Raw genomic sequence first — 17,262 nt, 5'->3', positions numbered from 1 at the left:
GTTCTTGTTATCTATGGGGAGTTTCTTGGTATCAAGGTGTTCTGGTACCACCTTTCTGGAATGTGCTTGCGCAAGTGTTCTGTGCCTAGCAGTATCAGCCCTATGCTTGCCAAACTCTGTGAGCAGGGCCTGCCTGTTGCTCACAACCTGACTTTGCTTTATGTTACCAAGTTTTGATCATTACTTTAGCCCAGGCCTTAGGACTCATACCAGGCCTCTGATACATGGGCCTATATTTCAGGTTGTCCTCCTATTACAGCTACATGTCAGAAAATAATCATGACTTTACAAAAGTACTTATTAATGTGAAAGAAAGGCCCAGAAAGGAGCTCCTTAAAGCTGCTGTGGTTTTAAGGCCATCTATAAATGATGAAATCAGGGAGATACAAGAAGAGCAGTTTGGGTCCAATACTACCCATTTCCAAAACAACCTTTCACAGGCTCAGACAAGAAACAAAAAATGACCAACCTCACAACAGCATGACAAAGTAATTGTAGACGGCCGGCCAGGAGAATAATCCCTTGTACCCCCACCATAGATCCATATTGGTATAATATATATTGTATCATCAGGGGTATTGGAAGGAATGAGGCTAAACCACATTATCTAAAATGCAAAAATCTCTTAACACAGCAGTGCCTGTTTCCCCCAGAGCAGACACAGGCAACACCACCAACCATAAGAACACTTTGTTTCAGTTTCCCATTCCCTCAGCCTCTCTCTCTCGCCACAATCCCCTGCAGTGCAGCCACTGGGGGTGAAGAAGCCCATTACAATTTAATTAATAATAATAGAGATGAAATTGCTGCACATGGTAGAATTCTATGCAAAGGACATTGGCCCAATACCATATAATGCCAAGCATAACCTACAGGTGTGTCAATCTAAAGCTATTTTATGAATTTGCCAGGGGGCCGATTATATTTTAAAGCTGAAATGTGACAAAGTAGATTAGCCAATTTGAAATGCGTTTAGCCAAAGAGTGTTAGCAGACTAATTTTAATGCTAGGTTCTTTTCAGGTCAGCTTTTACTGTGGACAGTATTTCTCAGATCAGGACACGTGGGGCTCTTAACTGACCAACAGTTTATAAATTGCCCCGGAACTACATATGTAAATACACAACAGTTTATCTGTCAGGTATAGATACACAAATATACTAGGCATGTACTGAACACAAAGAACACATGCAGTCTTGCAAGTGGTTAACATAGACCAGCACTGGGGTCCAGAAACTATACCATGAAACAACACAAATCTCCAACATTTCTTATTACATCTACTAATAATCCTTAGTTATCAGTCCTTTATTCCCACTAACACATTTATCCCACTTTAACTAATTCTAGCATTCAATTGTCTTAAGGCATATATATAAAATAAAATAAAAAGAACACAGAGAAATACAATTGGTGGTGATCTCCAATTGGTGGTGTCGATGTACAACAAATCTCTCAGAAGCTTTTCTTAGTCAGAGGGATTTTATATTTTATTCATTTTAAAAAAAGCCTTGTAAAATGCTAATTTCAAAGCAACTGGCCATTGTATATAATGACCGGAGCTCAGAGACTATAAAAGCATTCTTCACTTCCTGTCATCAGAAGAAAAGCCCATGTGGGTAGAAGTTGTCAGTCTATTTTCTGATAGAAGAATCTGTAAATATGGTTTCAGGGAACGATCCTTTACCTCTGACTGTTTGGACTCTTTCAAGGAAATCAGACGCAAAGCTGAGATCCCTAGAGACAATCTGGGTATCCTGAAAAGACTTTTGGGACACTGGCAGTTTATTACATTACAGCCACAATCTGGAATTACAAACTGTGACTCACCTGTTAATATATTTTACCTGCTTTAACTTCTCAGTTGCTCTCATTTCCTTTTCTTAACCAATAAACTAACTCCTAATGCAGGTTCCCCTTTTCTCTCCCAAGAACATCAGATCCATGGCCTGGAGGGTGAGGTGTTTCTGTCGCCATCCACCCCACCAGGCCTTTATCAAGGTCTCAGAGCTCTCCCTATCAGTTTGTAGGTTGATAGGACTCATCTCAGCACTGCTTGTTATATCCCTTTATTCCCACCATCAGTGTTGTTTAGCCTCTTCCCTCTTCATGATCAGGAGGTGTCACTCTCCGTTACATGGCCTGCAGCAGACAGGAACCATCAGCTGCTATTAAAGACCCACACACCATTAGTGAGAAAAAGCCACCTGTGTTTAGGTTTTAAAACTTGTTTTTATTATAGTAGTATGTAGCCCCTCCTCCCTTTTCTCTCCCAGATGCCTGCTATCACCAGTATGTGTGGTATTTTCTCTCCACTCCTTGCACGGGTTCTTTTTCTTTTTTGGCTCCTGGTATCTCTCAAAGAGACTTTGCACTGTGCCCAGTGCACAGGATGGCTATCCTTTGATAAAGCCATGATAATACTTCAAACTGGAAAGAAGCGTAAATCCCAGTTTACAGGGGACAATAGAGGAAATAAAATAAGCCTCAGCAAATGAATGATACACCAAAAATAACACTAACAGGTGAATTTTATTGGAAAATAAGATCTAGGGAAGGATTTGGTTAAGATGCTCTAATAATTAAGAAACATTATTAACCCAATTTCCTGTATCCTCATGCTCACAAACTCCTCTAACCCCATCTCCCAACCAGCACCTTCCCAAGGTGGATGGTGTTGCTGAGGTCGTGTGTCCTGAGATGCAGTGTTACAGCACTATGTTGGTGGCTGACTAAAACAAAAGTCACCTTTTAATTCATGCCTCGTTAGGGCAGGCTCCTCTCCTGACTCCATCCAGGTTCATTAGAATAACTTGGGATACCAGCTGGCTATTGATAACCTGTGCTGGGTAAGATCTCTCTCTCTCTGGATTCTGGTCACTGCAGTGCTGGAGCTGCCATATTCCTGAAGCCACAGTCTCACCTTTCGGGGGAGTGGGAATTTATCACGGGCTGCTTGATCTGTGCTGTCTCTCTCCCAGTTTCCAACTGTAAACCCTCTCCCTTTGTCAGGCTGCCTTTTTCCCTGTAAACTTACTGTTGGGGGATGTGCAGCCCTGGCTTGTCACGACTGGTGGACGGCCCATCCAGGTCACCCCAAACTAGGCTCAGCCAAGGCTCCTTGTTTCTTCTGTTCTTAGTCCTGACTCCAAGCATGCTCAGCAAGGGGTCCAAGAGCACTAGCCATTTTAGCTGCATTCCTTTTTGGTAGGGCCTCCTAGAGACTCAGACTAGAGCTTCAGGAGCTGGAAAACCCCATGTGAGGCTTACAAGCACAGTGATCAATAGTTTCAAATTAATTTAAGGGAGGAGATCTGTGGTCATGATGGGGAGCAGCCAGGCCAAACATGAGTAGTGCTGTGGGGATCACACATGCGTGGAGATTTCTCTCTCTCTCTCTCATGCACACACAAGTGGCAGGGGGAAGTGTATCAGGATCTCTCTCTCTCTCAGACACACACACACACACACACACAGAGCGGGCAGTCTTAGCAGGCTTTTGTGCACCCTGTGGATTGGGATGGCCGGTTGAGAGCCCAGGGGGACAAAGATTGCAATTTGTTGCAGAGTCTGAGAGTTTAATGTATGGCTATGGGTTTTGGATTTTGCCTCCAGACTTTTCCTCGGTGGAGGAGCATATTCTTGCTGTGTGTAAGGTCATTGGGTTTAAGAATGTGAGGTATTGCCTCCCGCATGAGCAAGGCTGTGTTGTTTGTTGCCACACGTAGCCTCTGTAAGCAGATGGTTGTGGAGGGGATTAGGGTGTTTTTGTCCCTGTTGTGCCCCTCTCAACACCTGCTGTTAAAGTTGCTGTTTCTAATGTTCCTCCATTTTTAGGAAATGAGCAGCTGGCCAGAGGCCTGGAGAGTTATGGTAAGACCACTAGCCCTATTAGGAGGATTCCTTTCAGCTGTAAAGCCCAGAAGTTCAGCATGTCTTGTCCTTTCATTGGCAGCTCTATATGATATTAAAATGTGCTTCCAAAGTATTTAAAGTGTCCCTGAAGTATATCATTGGGGAGTGTGACATCATGTTTGTTGCCACTGAGGAAGTGGCCTGTTTTCGTTGTGGGACTCTGACACATTGAGTCAATCAGTGCCCTAAGAAGAGGCAGGCTGCCCCTGGTGACCCTGTGCCTGGCAATGTGGGGGGCTCTGAGGGTAAAGCGCAGGGTGGGGCAGCTGCGGCAGGGACTGAGGGCCAGCAGGCTCCAGATAACTCTGGGGATGTTGGTTCTGGAGGGAAGGGGGTTAGTGGCCCCTTTACACCCAAGGGTGATGGTATTACTGGTTCTGTGGCTCCTGATTCAGTGGACTCTCAGCCTGAGCCTGTCTGAGAAATGGAGGCTGGGCCTGTCGCTGTGGTTTCCACGGCTTTGGCTGTAGAGTCTAACTTGTTGGCAAAACTCCAGAATAAAAAACAGTCATTGAAGGCCCCAGTGGATTTGTTTGGTCAGTGCAGTCGGGGAGCACATGGCTGCGGGTGCTGCTGAGGTTCATTCTTTGGTTGGAGGCATTGGGAATTCTTAGGTATTAGTTTTGTCCCCTCAGTCCCGGCAGCCCCCCTCCCCCCCTTGAGGTCAGTAGTAACTCTGAGTATGAGAGTGTGGGATGAAAAACTCATGGATTCTTTGGGACCTGAACTCCCTGAAGGGGAATATACCCCGGACGCTACTGGCAGATTTCTGGATGAGACTAAGGTGTAGACTAAGGTGGTGTATAAGTATTAGAAATTAGGTTAGAAATATTTCATAAGCCAGACATTTTTGCACTAAATCAATTTACTGGCTTGCAACAGGCCATCCAAAGTTTACAAATGGGTCCTGAGACCAAAAAAGTTGAAAACCACTCTTTTAGCTCAGCCACGGCTCCCATGGCTTTTAGACTTCTGGCTCTCCGTCAGCCCTAGTGGATTGATTGTGAATCAGGATTCTAGAAGCCATGGGAACCTAGAAGCCCTAGGAACAGTGACTGAGCCAGGAGCCTTAGAGGTAGGGAGCTGGTGCTTCCAGACTTTGCAGCTCTGCAGCAGGGAGCCAGAAGCCAATCCCTATGTTGAGGTGGTACTCTCAGAGGTTCCAGGTGCTCAGCGGATAACTTCCACCAGTTCATCAGAAAACACATACTTCTTGAATATCATTTTTATTTAATTTAAATAATTTATATACAGATTATAGTAGTTTGTGCTTTAACACAGGATGTTATAATTTCTTATTTAATTGTAAATATTTTAAAAGCAAAATAGATTTAATTTAATTGAAATTGGACTTTTTATTTAATCTGATTTAAGGAAAAAAATCAGACAATGACTGTGATTCTTTTATTAAAACAAACATCCATTTTCCTCCACCCTGCTTACACTCAATATCAGGTGTGAGGCATGAGCCAAAGCAGAACATGACTGTAGGCGTATTTCTGCAGAAATTGCTTGTTTATGTGACCACTTTCAAGTAGAGACTAAACACAAAGATTTAAGTTTGTGTGACGGGGATTTTTTTAGTTTACAATAGAAACAAATTTGCATGAGGAGGTCTTTCACCATATCTTTGATTGGCTCTCGGGGGAAGACGAGGCAAGGTGGCTGTGGAGCCTCCAGGCTGGATGCCGGGAGCACAGCACCACAGCTGGCAGTGGGGCCAGGAGTGCAGCCCCACAGCCATGCTCCTGATACCCCACTGCTGGCCACAGGACTGCACTCCTGTCTCTGCAGCCGCCCTGCCTCTTCCCCCGAGTGCCCCCCCCGCCAGTCCCCGCTCCGTCAATGCCGGACCGGCCCCTGCCATCGTAGCAGAGCCGTGCAGCTGGCAGCTGCAGAGGGGCTAGCATAGACCTCCCCTGCTCTGGAAAATTCCCCGGTTCAGGTTGCCAGACCAGGGAGGAACAACCTGTAGTTGTAGCTCTGGCTTCAGCAACCCAGCCAGCGTCCCCCGAGGAAAGAAGGGCATCCCAACCACCTACCGAGGGAAGGACAACCCCATCCCGGGAACCGACAAACAGGTCACCACAGCCAGAAGGGTCTGCCCTATCTCCAGAATCCCCATGCTGGATCCCATTATGAGGAGGCAGTGACCTCACAAGATGGCTAAGCGACCTCATACAGATCATCCAGCTCAAAACCGACACGAGACAGGTCAGCACTCCCCCGCATGTAACCTCGCACCACACTGCCATCGGAGCAGCCAGCACCACCTCACAGGCTGCCTGGTGTGACGCAGCTGACAGAGTTGCTGCCCACAGACCCCACACCACACAGCAGGACCTCGCCCCTAGGAGACACAGCACTACCTCCAGGGCCGTCCAGCGAGACCCCATCCGCAGAAGATCCCGTGTTCCACCAAGGATCCCCCACCTAAAAACTGCCGACTGGAGAACCAGCACCGGTCCCAGCGCTTCCAAGCAAGACTGCTTTCCTCTGAGATCCAACACCGGCACTTTCAGAACCCCCCTCTCTCCTGAAAGAGCCAGTGCTGCCCCAGAAACACTGGGAGAAGTCCCCACCACCACACCAGTGATCCTGCCTCAAGATCCACCCGAGAACTGCTCTTAACTTCGGGAGCAAGGTAGCAGCTTGTCCCCGCAGCAGCTTCCCAGCCCGAGTCTGCCTAGATGGGGCAGCCAGAGAAGCAGCAGCCATGGGCAAGGGCTGCCACACCATGGAAAAAAGCCTGGATGGAGGAGCTGGAAAAGATGGACTCCTTCGAAGACTTCAACACCCTTATGGACAGACTGACAGTGGAACTGTCTGCGGAAATCACATCCGGGAGCAGCGAACCCCAGGAAGGAATGCAGACCGCTCGAAGGTTTCCTGCACCAAACCGTAACAACACCACCAGAGAAGGCAAGAGAAGGAATGCCAGCTGCTGCTATGACCCAGTGGCTGCATCCTATATCCAGAAACTCTACAGGACGAACCGTCCAAAAGCCATGAGAGAGAACCTTGATGGGCCCTCATCCTACTGCGTTATCCCGTCCGAGAGACTCTTCTCCTACTTCAAGGACATGTTCAATTGTGAGGCCCAAAACAACGTACCCGAGAACACTTATTCCCTACCACTTTTAAAAACTCCCACACATTAATCTGGAACAATGCTTGTTATGTACCCCATGTATCTCATCAGCTTTATAATCAAGGTTTTTAATTTTTCATAAACCAAGCTTCACTCCAGATGTACAGTACCTTTCCTTTCAACCTGTGTAACGTGAACTTTAATAAAATTATTTATTAGCGAATTGCAGTAGTGGTAAAATGCCTTGGCTGAGATCAGGGCCTCACTGTGCTAGGCACTGGACATGTTGTTATGGAAGGTGCCCCCAGGTGGTGCTGTTACAGGTGCCCAAGCTCACTCAGCACCAGCAGCAGAGCTGGAATAGTCCCAGTCCAATGGTCTTTCCACTAGGATGCCTGGTTGCTTTGTGATCCCTCTGTGCTCCTCTGCCTCCCATACATTTTGTTATAGTGGAAAGGGGATAATGGTCATACTTTGAAATGTTTACAATGAGCAGCCGTTAACAGGGCCAGTGAGAGAAATTTCTTCCATGTTTTATGTCCCAAAACCTTGATAGTTTTATTACATGGTTGTTACATAACTTTTAGCATGTGAGAGAAGACTGGTGTGTCTTTCTCCTTCTCCACCCTCTACACAAACATTCCCTGCAACATGTAGCCCCTGAACCAATATTTCCAGCTCCCGGTCTCCTTCCCATCCCATTAAGTCAGTGGTTCCCAAACTTTAACAGCTCGTGAACCCTTTCACTAAAATGTCAAGTCTCGCAAATCCCCTCCTAAAAATGAATGCTTGTAGGGATTTTCTCACTTACCTGAGCATAAATTATAAAAGCAGTGATCTAGGAGATAAAAAATTTGTTTTATGACATGCCTATTATGCTATTTATTATTAATTATTATTTATCATTACAGTATTTTTATTACATTATGAAAACAGCAACACTTTTCCAAGATCTCACTTTTCTAGCTTGTATCACTTTGATTAAGCCAGTTATAAGACAAGGCTCCTATGTTTCATCAAGGAGTATCAAATGTGAAACCGCATGAAGGTATTTAAGAAGCCAACTCAAAGAGTTCCTCCTACACAAGCATTCAGGTCTTGAGCAGTCCAGGCAAACAACGCACGATACAACAAAGCTTAAACTTGTTCTTCATAATAACTTTAAAAACAACACTAGCAGCCTATTTAATTTTAAAAACAGCAAAACAAATCCCCAAGAGTCCCCTGTAACATTTCACGAACCTCCAGGGTTTCACGAACTCCAGTTTGGGAACCACTGCATTAAGCCATTGGTTGGTACTGTAGAAGCCATTAACATGTAAGAAGTGTCTCCTTGCTGTCTCCTGCCCTATGCTGCTGCATGCGCATATCACAGGCAGCAGCTTAATGGAGGGCTGCACACTCCCTTGGTTACACAGTCCAAACTGCACACAGAGCTGGGCCCCTCACTCCCACTACCCAGCTCCAGTTAGGACTCCTGCCCCTGCTTCAGCTAGACTTCCCCAGCCATGTCCCAGGTACTCCCAATCCACCCCTCCTCCAAACCGGGACACTACCCTCACACATTCTGGACAGCCTCCCCCCTACCCCCACACAGGGGTTGTCTGGATTTCAGATGTTAAATTTGTTACCTTCATTCCCACCCCCATCCCAGAGACATTCAGGGAGGGGAGCTCAGATCCCGCAAGAAGACCAGGGTCCCTCAGCTCCCAAAACTTACAGTGGGCAGGGAGAGGGGCTTCGAGCCTTGTAAAGGGATAGGGGTCCCATAGATCTCAGCAGACCCACAGAAGGGGAAAATGCAGGGCTGACAGGACCCCTCACTTAAACTCCCATCTTCTTCTGCTACCACTCACGTTGTAGCTTGATCTATAGATTATGAATATACATTTTCAGTTATTACTTTGAAGGTAGACAGGTTGTTGTCCCAAGATAAGGCCCAGTATTTTTAAAATAATTAGACAGTTGGGAACCCCGATGTGCACGGGTGCAACACTCACATTATAGGAACTTTTTTATATTTACAAATATAGAATTTATTAATACATTTAGCAAAGTTGCATACAGTCTAACTCAGTAAGGTAGATAGAGATACTACAGAAGGTACATCAGAACATCCCTACTCTCACCATCGTGAAATGTTAGCCATTATCTTCCTCATCACGGTCATCTTCCTCATCTTCACCAGAGGCCATCATTCTGGCCCCTCCTAAGGGCTACATCTCTCTCTCTCTTCCACCCGCCCACAGGCAGGGATGCCACTTTTATAATATGTTACACTGACATTTACCATGTCTAATGCCTATTTAGTAGGGGTTTCTCCTTTGTCCTTATTTATATTTCCACCTCCCCTTACCAATGTTCAGGTGTCCTTCTTCTACAGGTTAGTATATTCATGATTTCACCCCATTATCATATACGTTAATTCATTGCCTTGGCATTCTTGCAGTCGGATGTCCCATCCAAAACCTCCAGAAGCTGATGTTAATTCATGTTCTATGGTTGGCTAATCTGATTATGGACAAAATTTCCCCCTACACTTTACTTCTAGTTTCCCAAAATTTATGAGTTACCTGAGTTTATCTGTGCCAGAGGTCATAGGCCTCAAGCCCCACGCTAACTGCTGAAGCCAGTGTCTTACAGGATATGAGCCTGTAGGTTCCTTGCTCTACTGCTGTATATAATAAAGCAGAATATAAAGCAAAGCAGTGAATATAATACAAGTAAACTGGCCAACTGGGCTACAACATTCTCAAACCCCTCCTACTTCTCCACTCCCCCAATCCCTACCCCTTTTTCTTATCTGAGCTCACCAGAGCATCTCCCCCCCACACCACTCGTTCCCATGTGTCCCCCTCCCCATAATACCCCCATCCTTTGCTACAGACTCAAACTCCCCTTCCCGTATTGCTACCTGCTCTTGCACCCTTAATCACTCCTCTCCCCCGTGAGCAGTCACATGTATCATTTGTTTTCTTTTCAACAACAGTGTCAGACACTTCTGAATATTCTGCTGTGCTCAGGTGACATTTCTCCAAAATAACAAAACCTCAACAGAGGGAGATTTTTCCCAAAGGTTTTAATTTCATTCTGAGATTTCTGCCTAGGGTGGAACTTCAGACTCAGAGAAGTGTTAAGCATTCCATTAATCTCAATGACATGTTCTCCCCATGGAGATGAACACAGCCTGAAACAATGAACAATGAGTAATGGTCTCAAGGTGCAGTGGGGGAGGTTTAGGTTGGATATTAGGAAAAACTTTTTTACTAGGAGGGTGCTGAAATACTGGAATGCGTTACCTAGGGAGGTGGTGGAATCTCCTTCCTTACAAGTTTTTAAGGTCAGGCTTGACAAAGCCCTGGCTGGGATGATTTAGTTTGGGGTTGGACTAGATGATCTCCTGAGGTCCCTTCCAACCCTGATATTCTATGATTCTATTGCTCTGAGATGTATGAATTGCACCATTCATGTCAGTGAGTCTCCCTCCCTCCCCAGTGCTAGACAATTCCTGATATGGATCAAGTGCAGTACTGGGTTTACAACGGCGCCAGACCCACACTGGGAAGGGGCCTATTATGGACGTTCTAACCCATCCACACGACTGGGTCTGGTCCCTATCCCTGGAGAAGTCCAGCACCCAAGCCTTGCTCTATGAGCAGCTCCCAGCCATCAGGTCCCAGTTGCTGGCCAGAAGCCAGACTCCGCCATGTGGGCTAGGCAAGGATGGTGTCCATGGGGACAGTGGGTGTACCTGGGCAGGGTGAGCTTGTGGAGGTCATGTTCCAGGGGTCTGCCCCACTCCCCAGTATGGCTCTGGCTCTGAACACTGCTGCCTGGGACATGTGGGTCCCCACCCACCACCCTTGGCACGAGCCACCTGGGACCGGTGCAGAGGCTGAATTGGTCTTGGGCAGGGGAGCAGCACGAGGGGACTGGGGGGCTCGGCTGGACCCCACCAGGCAAGTGGGCCCTGAGGGAACCTGGCCTGGGCAGGCCCCGATCTGTCATGGATGATCATACCATCCCTGAGGGATTGGAGTGATCCCCGCCTCACAACCAGCGCCACCCATGCTGCCATGTCAGTCCAGTAGACACAGTCATTTCCCAGTGGAGTTGATGAGTGCAGCCGGGGGCAGGACGCAAGAGAGTGGGTTTCTGAGGGGGTCTGTGTGTGGGGTTTCTGGGCAGTGGAGGTTAGGGGAGGGTTGTGTATTTTGGGGCACTGGGTATAAGGGGTCTGGTGGGGCACTGTGCAGTGTGGTGGGGAGGCAGGGAAGGGGCACTGGGCAGTGGGGGAGTCTGTGAGCAGGGATGGTGTGCAGGGCTCTGTGCAGTTGTGGGGTTTGTGTTGGGGAGTCTCTGGGAAAGAGGGGTGCTAGGATAGGGTCTGTGTGGGAGTCTCAGCAGGGTGGCTCTGGGCATAGGGGTCTGTGGGGGGGTCTCTGAGTGAGGAGGGTGCTCAGCGGGGTGTGCATGACTCAGCTCAGCTCTGCCTCCAGAGGACAGGGTGCGCGGACAGTGCAGGACCAGGTGGGTCAGTTTACGTCTGGTGGCTGCCGGTTTGTGAACAATGCCCTGAGGCTGTGCTGGGAGGAATGGGGCCACCCTCTCCGTGCCCTGCCCCATTGCCTCCATGGGGGTTCACAAATATGTTTGGTGCCAGGCCCAGAAAAGGTTAATCTGGCCTGGTTAAGTGTACTCATGCCCAGTTTATCATCCCAGTCTCAGCAGTGTGCTTGGTGCTTGCTCGGAGCATGGCTTGTTCTAAACTACCCACCCAGACGGACGGGCCTTCCCCTGATCCTGGCACACACATGGAGGGAGTGGGTCTCAGACACCCTTAGAAATGCAACTCCTCCAAAACTTGGCTCACATTTGGGGAGTAAGAAGGAGACTCAGACACCCCAGATCCTGACACATACAGAAGGGAAGAATGTGGGGCTGACAGGCACCTGTCCCCTTATGCTCCCCCAAACACCCTGCCACTCATGTCATGTGTCCTTCCCCCTCACCTGAGTCTTCCAGTCCCCTCACCTTCTCTGCCAGCCATCTCCATTTATCCCCCTCCTCTCAGTGCAGCCCCAAATCCGTCTCAACCTTATTCCCACACTTCTGCACCTGTAAAATATCCCTCCCTGCCCAGCAAGCATTCATGTAGTTACTTTTTTTTACAAAAATACTTTGATTACATTTCCCAAAAATAACACATTCCCAGACACACATTTTAATAATCTGCTATCCTGCCTTTTCCAAATGTCTCCCCAAGTGGGAGGTCAAACTGACTTGGAGTTAGGATCAAAGGATGACTGATTATTCCTTTGAGCTATCCAGTTGCTGTAGAATAGTAAAGTCTAACAATCCTGTTAACTCCTCTGTCCACGCATTATCAGTTTAATTCATTTAAAATATCATTTCAAAGGGGAGACTTCTGATACTGTAATGTAGATAAGAAAATATGTTTCACATAAAGTTTTAATTTGATTTTTTCCAGAGGGTGCCAGACTCTCTGTTGGAGGAACCTTTGAGCTCTGGGCACCCTGGCGCAATGATCTGAGCCCTCGTTTAATTGCTTTCTGTGGGCATGTCCACACTGGAATAAAAAACTTATGGCTGGCCTGTGTCAGCTGACTTGGGCTTGCAGTGGCTTTTTAATTTCAGTGTAGGTTTCGGGACGCTGGCTGGAGCCTTAGTTCTAGGACTTTTGAGGTGAGAGGATCCCAGAGCCTAAGTTGGCAGCCAGAACCTGAAAGTCTACACTGCAATTAAACAGCCTCATATCCTGATTCCCGGGGCCCAAACCAGCTCGCACAGGCCAATAGTGGGTGTCTAACGGCAGTGTAGACACACCCTGTGAGCACAGAAAGGCTGCTGAAATCTGTCATCTTTAAGAAAAGCTGTTTTTTTCCCTGAAACTATATCTTGGGAACAACTTGGTCAAACATCTAAAAGTTTGGAACATGTACAGAATCCAGACACTCATGAGGCTCACCAACTTTCAAGGCAATCTGAGTAACCGTGTAGATTTTGGAACAGTTAGAAGAGTGGAATTTTAAACAGAAACCTGGTCTAAACCTTAACTATAGCATCACCCTGGTATAAGAGAACATAAAGACAAAGAATGAGTGAAGGAAATATAATTATTCCTATTTTCCAGATGGAAAATTGAGGCCCATAAAGATAGTGACTTCTCCAAAGTCGCATGAGGGAGTGTATGGTAGAGCCAAGAGCTGAACCACAGATCTCTGAGTTCTAATCCAGGGCTTTAACTACAAAAGCATCCTTTCTCCTGCAGAGAACCGTTGTCATTCTCTTGTATTTTTTGTCTCAAAATGTGCTTTTTGGATTGGACACAGCCTCTCTTTTATATGATTATGCTTTTTTAAATAGCGCTCCTTAACAACCAGCATTTAAAAATTAGCGCCAGTACTACTGATGAATTTTCTGATCACGATACACATGATTTGTTGAAGTGTGTCAGAAAAATTCAAAAAGCTCTGACCAGACCAGACGCAAACAAACATCTGAAAGCTATAAAGAGGCAAAACAAAATCCAGGCAGAGTTGCCTGGATGTGGAAGGTGGCCGTCTCCCAAATATTTTTGAAACGTCAGGTGCCATTTCCAGTATATTTGAAGGTCTTCAGACATTTCAAAGGCAAAAGTCTATGCAATAAGACTAATAAGAGCATTCATGGTGTTCATCTGGAGTTCTGCACTGGAATAACTTTCTAGTGTCTCAAATTACATATTGTTAATATAGAAGTGCACCACAAGACCCTAAATAGATATGATTATTTGCCAACAGATGCATACACAACCATATTCTAAAACACAGCATCAACTTGAGTCAATGGGAGAATGTATGGAGGGGCAAGAGCAGTTCCGGGATTAAGTTTGCATTCAGATTTATAGTTAAATCAGGACTGAAAACCCTTTATTTTACACTTAACATTTTGTTAGAAAGAAAAATCAGGTTATTCTTGCCTCTGAGCTCAGTAACGAGGGATTATCTCCTCACCTTCGCAAGTGTCCTCTCTCTCTCTCGCCTCTCTCTCTCTCTCTTTTAGCCTTTAAATGTTGTGGGTCTCTTCTCTTCTGCTTCAAATTGGATGCCCTCTTCTTTTCACCCCTCTCCAAATTAAGCTTCATCCCCAAATTAAGATTCCCACATATGCCTTTGGGTTTTTTCTCCACCTCTTCAACCCAATCTTAGAATCTCCCCCCTCCCTCCATTGCAGGCTCCTCTTCTTCTGCCTCCAAAATATGTTGGGATCTCTTCAAACCCTTACAGACTCTGGGTGTTCACCAAGGCATGGGGGCTTCTCTCCCTTATACAAATTCAGGGGCTTTTTTCTCTCCCAAATGTTGAGGTTTCTGTCCTGTGACACTCTACAATCTGAGGGAGTGCCCTGTAACCCCCATATTCATCATTTGTATGTAATTGTGATATTGCATATAAAGCATGCCATGTAAGGTATCATGGGAAAGGTTATGATCTGCTGAAACTCACTGTTCCCTCTAAATTTGTACATCACTAATGAATATAAAATTATGAGAATTGTGTTGTTAGGTTGTCACTAAAATATGCTGTGGGTTTGGGAAGTGCCCAGATACTAGCTCCCGGTGTTTTATGAACTGTAACATCCAGTGGGGTGAGAAAACTGCTTGCTCCAAATACTACCTAGTGTCATACTGGTTTAAGATTCAGACTGTGCACTTGTTTTGTTTTCTTCGGCAAAAAGTCAGAGTTAGTTACCAATCACTTCTAATCACTTAAAATCAACCTTTTGTAATCAATAAACTTAGTTTAATGTTTATCCTTACCAGTGAGTTTGATTGAAGTGCTCCAGAAATCTGCTCAGGTTACAAAGGCTGGTGTATGTCCACTTTCTATTTAATTTCCAATCAATAAACTTGCATTTCTCAAGAAAGTGTCCTGAGCAGTGGAAGACGATATATTCCTAAAGTTCAGCCCATGGCGCTGGGGGGATTTGGTTGAGGCCTTTCTCTGTGATTCATGTGTGGATCTGGGAGCATTCACGGAATCTAGCTGGATATGTGGCTCCACATGCAGTTGTACTGAGTTGTAAGAGCACCTGGAGGGGTTTGCTGCTTGCCACCAGTATGGCATTGTGAGAGACAATCCAGAATAGAGAGTAAGGGGGATACCTTACCCCGGGGGTCCCATCACACCTCTCCATTGGGCAGAGTAACAATATTTTAAGTCAAATGAGGTGATGAAGGAGGCCGTGCAGATGACTTCTCTGGTGGAAGGGGTTTCTCAACGTGTGTGCAAGATTTAGCAGGTGGGGGTGGGATCATGTTTGGGTGTGCAGGGCGCTCGTTGTGAGTCCTCAAAGGAGGACAGAGACAGTTATACTTGCGGGTGGTCCTTGAAGTGTACATGGACATAGCCAGCCTGCTGCCATGGTTACCCCTTCAGCTGGCTGGCAGCTCCATCAGGAGCCCAGAGTCTGCAGGGGGGTTACAGAAACCAGCAAAACTTCTACTTTTATAACCTCACCAGAGACTCTGGAACAAGCTCTGCAAAAAGGGTCACACAGTTGCCTTCCTTTCAGGGGCTCTTCCCTCCTCAAACCCTGGGGAACTCCCTGCCAGGGGGATTTTCTTATCTTTATCTTCCATGATTTGATCCCTGGTCTCAGAGGAAGGTGGGTGTGATGCTGCCAGTGCTGGGCCTCGCAGCTGCCTCCCCTCCCCAAGCCTGAGACCCAGAGCTGGGGGCAGAGACAGGAGACATCTGTGATGAGGTCGCGGGGGGTCAGGATCTCCCAGCTCCTGCTGCTCTGAGCCTGGCCCAGCTGTCTGAGGAGGGGGCTCCCCCTACAGCCTCCCTGTAGCCATGGGCCTGCTCTGATTGGGTCACACCATTCTGATCAGTGGCAAGACCAACCTGGGTCTGATCAGTGGCAAGACCAACCTGATTGGTCAAGATGAGTGGGCAGGACTTAAAGGGCAACTTTTTACTCTTTCTGAATTCTGATTGGCTAATGGAAGGGGCGAGGGGGCGGGGCTTAGGAAGAAGTCTTACCCCACACCTTATTCCTCATTGGTCCGTGGCAGAGGTTTAAGGTGTCTAGGCCATTCTCCCTATTCTTGCTTTTGCTTGGTGAATGGTAAAGGGCAAGGGGTGGAGTTTAGACAGGAAGTCCCACCCACGGTTTGTCTCTCACGGGACAAGAGGTGGGTCTTGGGACAGTGTCTGTAGCAGGATTTCTGGCTCATTCTTGATGCTGATTGGTCAGGCAGAGCGGCTGGTGGGTGGGGCCACCTGTCATTGCAGCCATGACCAGCGCTGTTCATATCATGATCCCCCTTCTCTGCCTTTCTCTCCTGCAGCTTGCGGAGCTGCGGTGTCACAGCCGCTGGCTGCGGGGATCTCGCCCCTGTTCTCAGAACCAGCCAGAGCCTGACAGAGCTGAACCTGCGTGGTAATAATCTGGGAGATGCTGGAGTGCGGCTGCTGTGTAAGGGGCTGATACAACTGAACTGCAAACTGCAGAGACTGGAGTAAGTAACAGCCAACAGAGAGAGAGAGAGGCCACTATTTGGAAAACCACCCATCACAGGACCTGGGTATCTGGGGATGTGTTACAATAACTGCATCTCTTTACCATCCCTGGCACTGTGAGTCCAAATCCAACCGAGGGCAGAAATCTGACGTAAAAGAAGCAGGCGTATTGCTCCAATCTTCCTCTGTTACCGGGGGATTTTAATTGGAGGGAAATAGAATCTGAGTGTGGCAGAATATGCAGAAGATGCTGAAACTATTGTTTGAAAATAAAATAACTACACAGGCAACTGCTCATTAGGCGGGGAGGATGACTGGGGTGAAAAAGTAGGTGGGCAGAGGGGTTGAGGCTCAGGAAATGGGGTGTAGAAGGATTGGGAAGGAGAGAGATGGGAGCTGGAGAGGGGGACATGAGGGTCTGCAACGGGCACAGGGGGAAAATAGTTTGTGTGAGCCACAATCTGGGTTTCCCCAGCCCCTCTACAGCGATGTGTTCTCCCCCATCCCTGCTGCCCTCATGTGAGCCATTTGACAGGAGGATTGCTTGTTGTGGGTGTCTGAGCCCATTTCTCTACCCCACATATGAGCCAAGATCTGGGGAATCCCTGCCCACTAGCTTAGAACAGACATGTTCAGAGATGCACCAAGAACACAGTGCTGAGACTGGGGCAAGGAGCTAAGACCTGATACGCTTGGCACATATCAGAAACTCTGCGGCACTGAGGAG

The 17,262-nt window shown here is 47.1% G+C and overlaps 1 protein-coding gene across 4 annotated transcripts in view; it reads left to right on the top strand.

The window, feature by feature from the left end:
* The window catches only part of LOC119857280 (NACHT, LRR and PYD domains-containing protein 3-like), a 258,531-nt gene that overhangs the window by 170,259 nt on the left and 71,010 nt on the right, over window positions 1–17,262 (top strand). For 3 of the 4 annotated variants that reach the window (XM_043516752.1, XM_038406002.2, XM_038406005.2), the window contains exon 11: window positions 16,364–16,534. The exons of the other annotated variant lie outside the window; for it this stretch is intronic. In XM_043516752.1, coding sequence (XP_043372687.1) covers window positions 16,364–16,534 — 171 coding nt within the window. The remainder of the gene's footprint in view (window positions 1–16,363; window positions 16,535–17,262) is intronic. 4 annotated transcript variants of the gene reach the window in all.

Source organism: Dermochelys coriacea, chromosome 6 (assembly GCF_009764565.3).
Source record: "Dermochelys coriacea isolate rDerCor1 chromosome 6, rDerCor1.pri.v4, whole genome shotgun sequence".
In the NCBI taxonomy this organism is placed as follows: Eukaryota; Metazoa; Chordata; order Testudines; family Dermochelyidae; genus Dermochelys; species Dermochelys coriacea.
This window is presented reverse-complemented; position numbering and strand designations above follow the sequence as displayed.